The sequence below is a fragment of the Priapulus caudatus genome, unplaced genomic scaffold (genome assembly GCF_000485595.1).
Source record: "Priapulus caudatus unplaced genomic scaffold, Priapulus_caudatus-5.0.1 Scaffold2011, whole genome shotgun sequence".
In the NCBI taxonomy this organism is placed as follows: domain Eukaryota; kingdom Metazoa; phylum Priapulida; class Priapulimorpha; order Priapulimorphida; family Priapulidae; genus Priapulus; species Priapulus caudatus.
This window is the reverse complement of record NW_014579072.1, coordinates 68,111-69,279: the sequence shown is the minus strand read 5'-3', so window position 1 is coordinate 69,279 and position 1,169 is coordinate 68,111. Positions and strand designations below refer to the sequence as shown.

Below are 1,169 nucleotides of genomic sequence, written 5' to 3'. Positions count from 1 at the left end.
TCACTCTCTCTCCTCTCCTCTCTCTCTCTCTTCCTTCTCTTTCCTCCTTCTTTCTCTCGACTCCCTCTCTCTCGCCTCTCGCTCTTCTCCTCTCTCATACTCACACTTCTACTCCCTTTCTCTCTCGTCTCGTCTCTTCTCTCTCTCTCTCTTTCGCTTGCTCTATCACTTTTTCACACTAATAGTGTCTAAACTGATTGAAATAAAATTAATTAAGTTCACAGTAAGGAGCTTGCAAGCTCCTGTTGAAGCATCTTTTACCAATGCACCGTCTTTAAATTTATAAACAAATCATAATAAATAATAATAATAATAAATAAATAAAGAGTGGAACTACTTATTCAGTCCACAATCGCCCCATGACAACTGACCTGGCTGACAATGCGAGACTTTCTCCAGTAGGTACTGTTCTATCTTCGCTCCCTCGATGATGCCCTGCTTGTTGAAGTGGATGTCGATGTACTTACCAAAGCGACTAGAGTTGTCATTGCGAATGGTTTTGGCGTTGCCAAACGCTGAAAGATTCGTTCGGACGTATCAGGAGCTAGCTCAGTGTGCTTCGATTACAAAAGTATGCTGATGGTATTATTATTATTATTATTATTATTATTATATTAAAAAAAAAGGACCTAATACACGAAGCGAAGAAGAAGAGGTGATAGTGTTCATTAGTATTAAAGGCATAATTCGACCATCGATTATGCAAGTTGACGAATGTACAGTAACTGGCACCTTGTGTATGTAGATAAGTACATACGTTATTACGCCCACCACGCGTATTAGTTGTTCCAATATGCAGGCTGCTAATTACTAAGAAATGTCTAATTGGAAATCCGTAAATTTGGTTAATCTGGCGACAACGGGACGCGCGAATTATGGCCAACGAAAATAAACATCGAGTCGTTCGGTGACATCACACTGTTGCTTGAACGATGTTGACATCAGACGAATTGTTTGTTCCGGGTAAATCTGTTTGCCTAGTGTTATTATTGGCCTAGTTGCCACCAGTATTATATCGCTTGTATCTCAAGAACGTATATGCTCATGTTATTCCGGCCGAATGCCCAAGAGTAAAAGCCAATAACGTACGGCATGCGGCACTCCAGACATGCAAGGATCGAGAATCACTGACGGTACCCGAGGTCATTACGTGCGACAATGTCGGTGCA

General features: G+C 41.2%; 1 protein-coding gene across 1 annotated transcript in view; it reads right to left on the bottom strand.

Moving 5' to 3' along the window:
- Positions 1 to 333: 333 nt before the first annotated feature.
- LOC106818078 (myosin-VIIa-like) overlaps positions 334 to 1,169 on the bottom strand; it is a 2,299-nt gene continuing 1,463 nt past the window's right edge. Inside the window, exon 3 of the mRNA XM_014822799.1 lies at positions 334 to 520. Coding sequence (XP_014678285.1) covers positions 334 to 520 — 187 coding nt within the window. The remainder of the gene's footprint in view (positions 521 to 1,169) is intronic.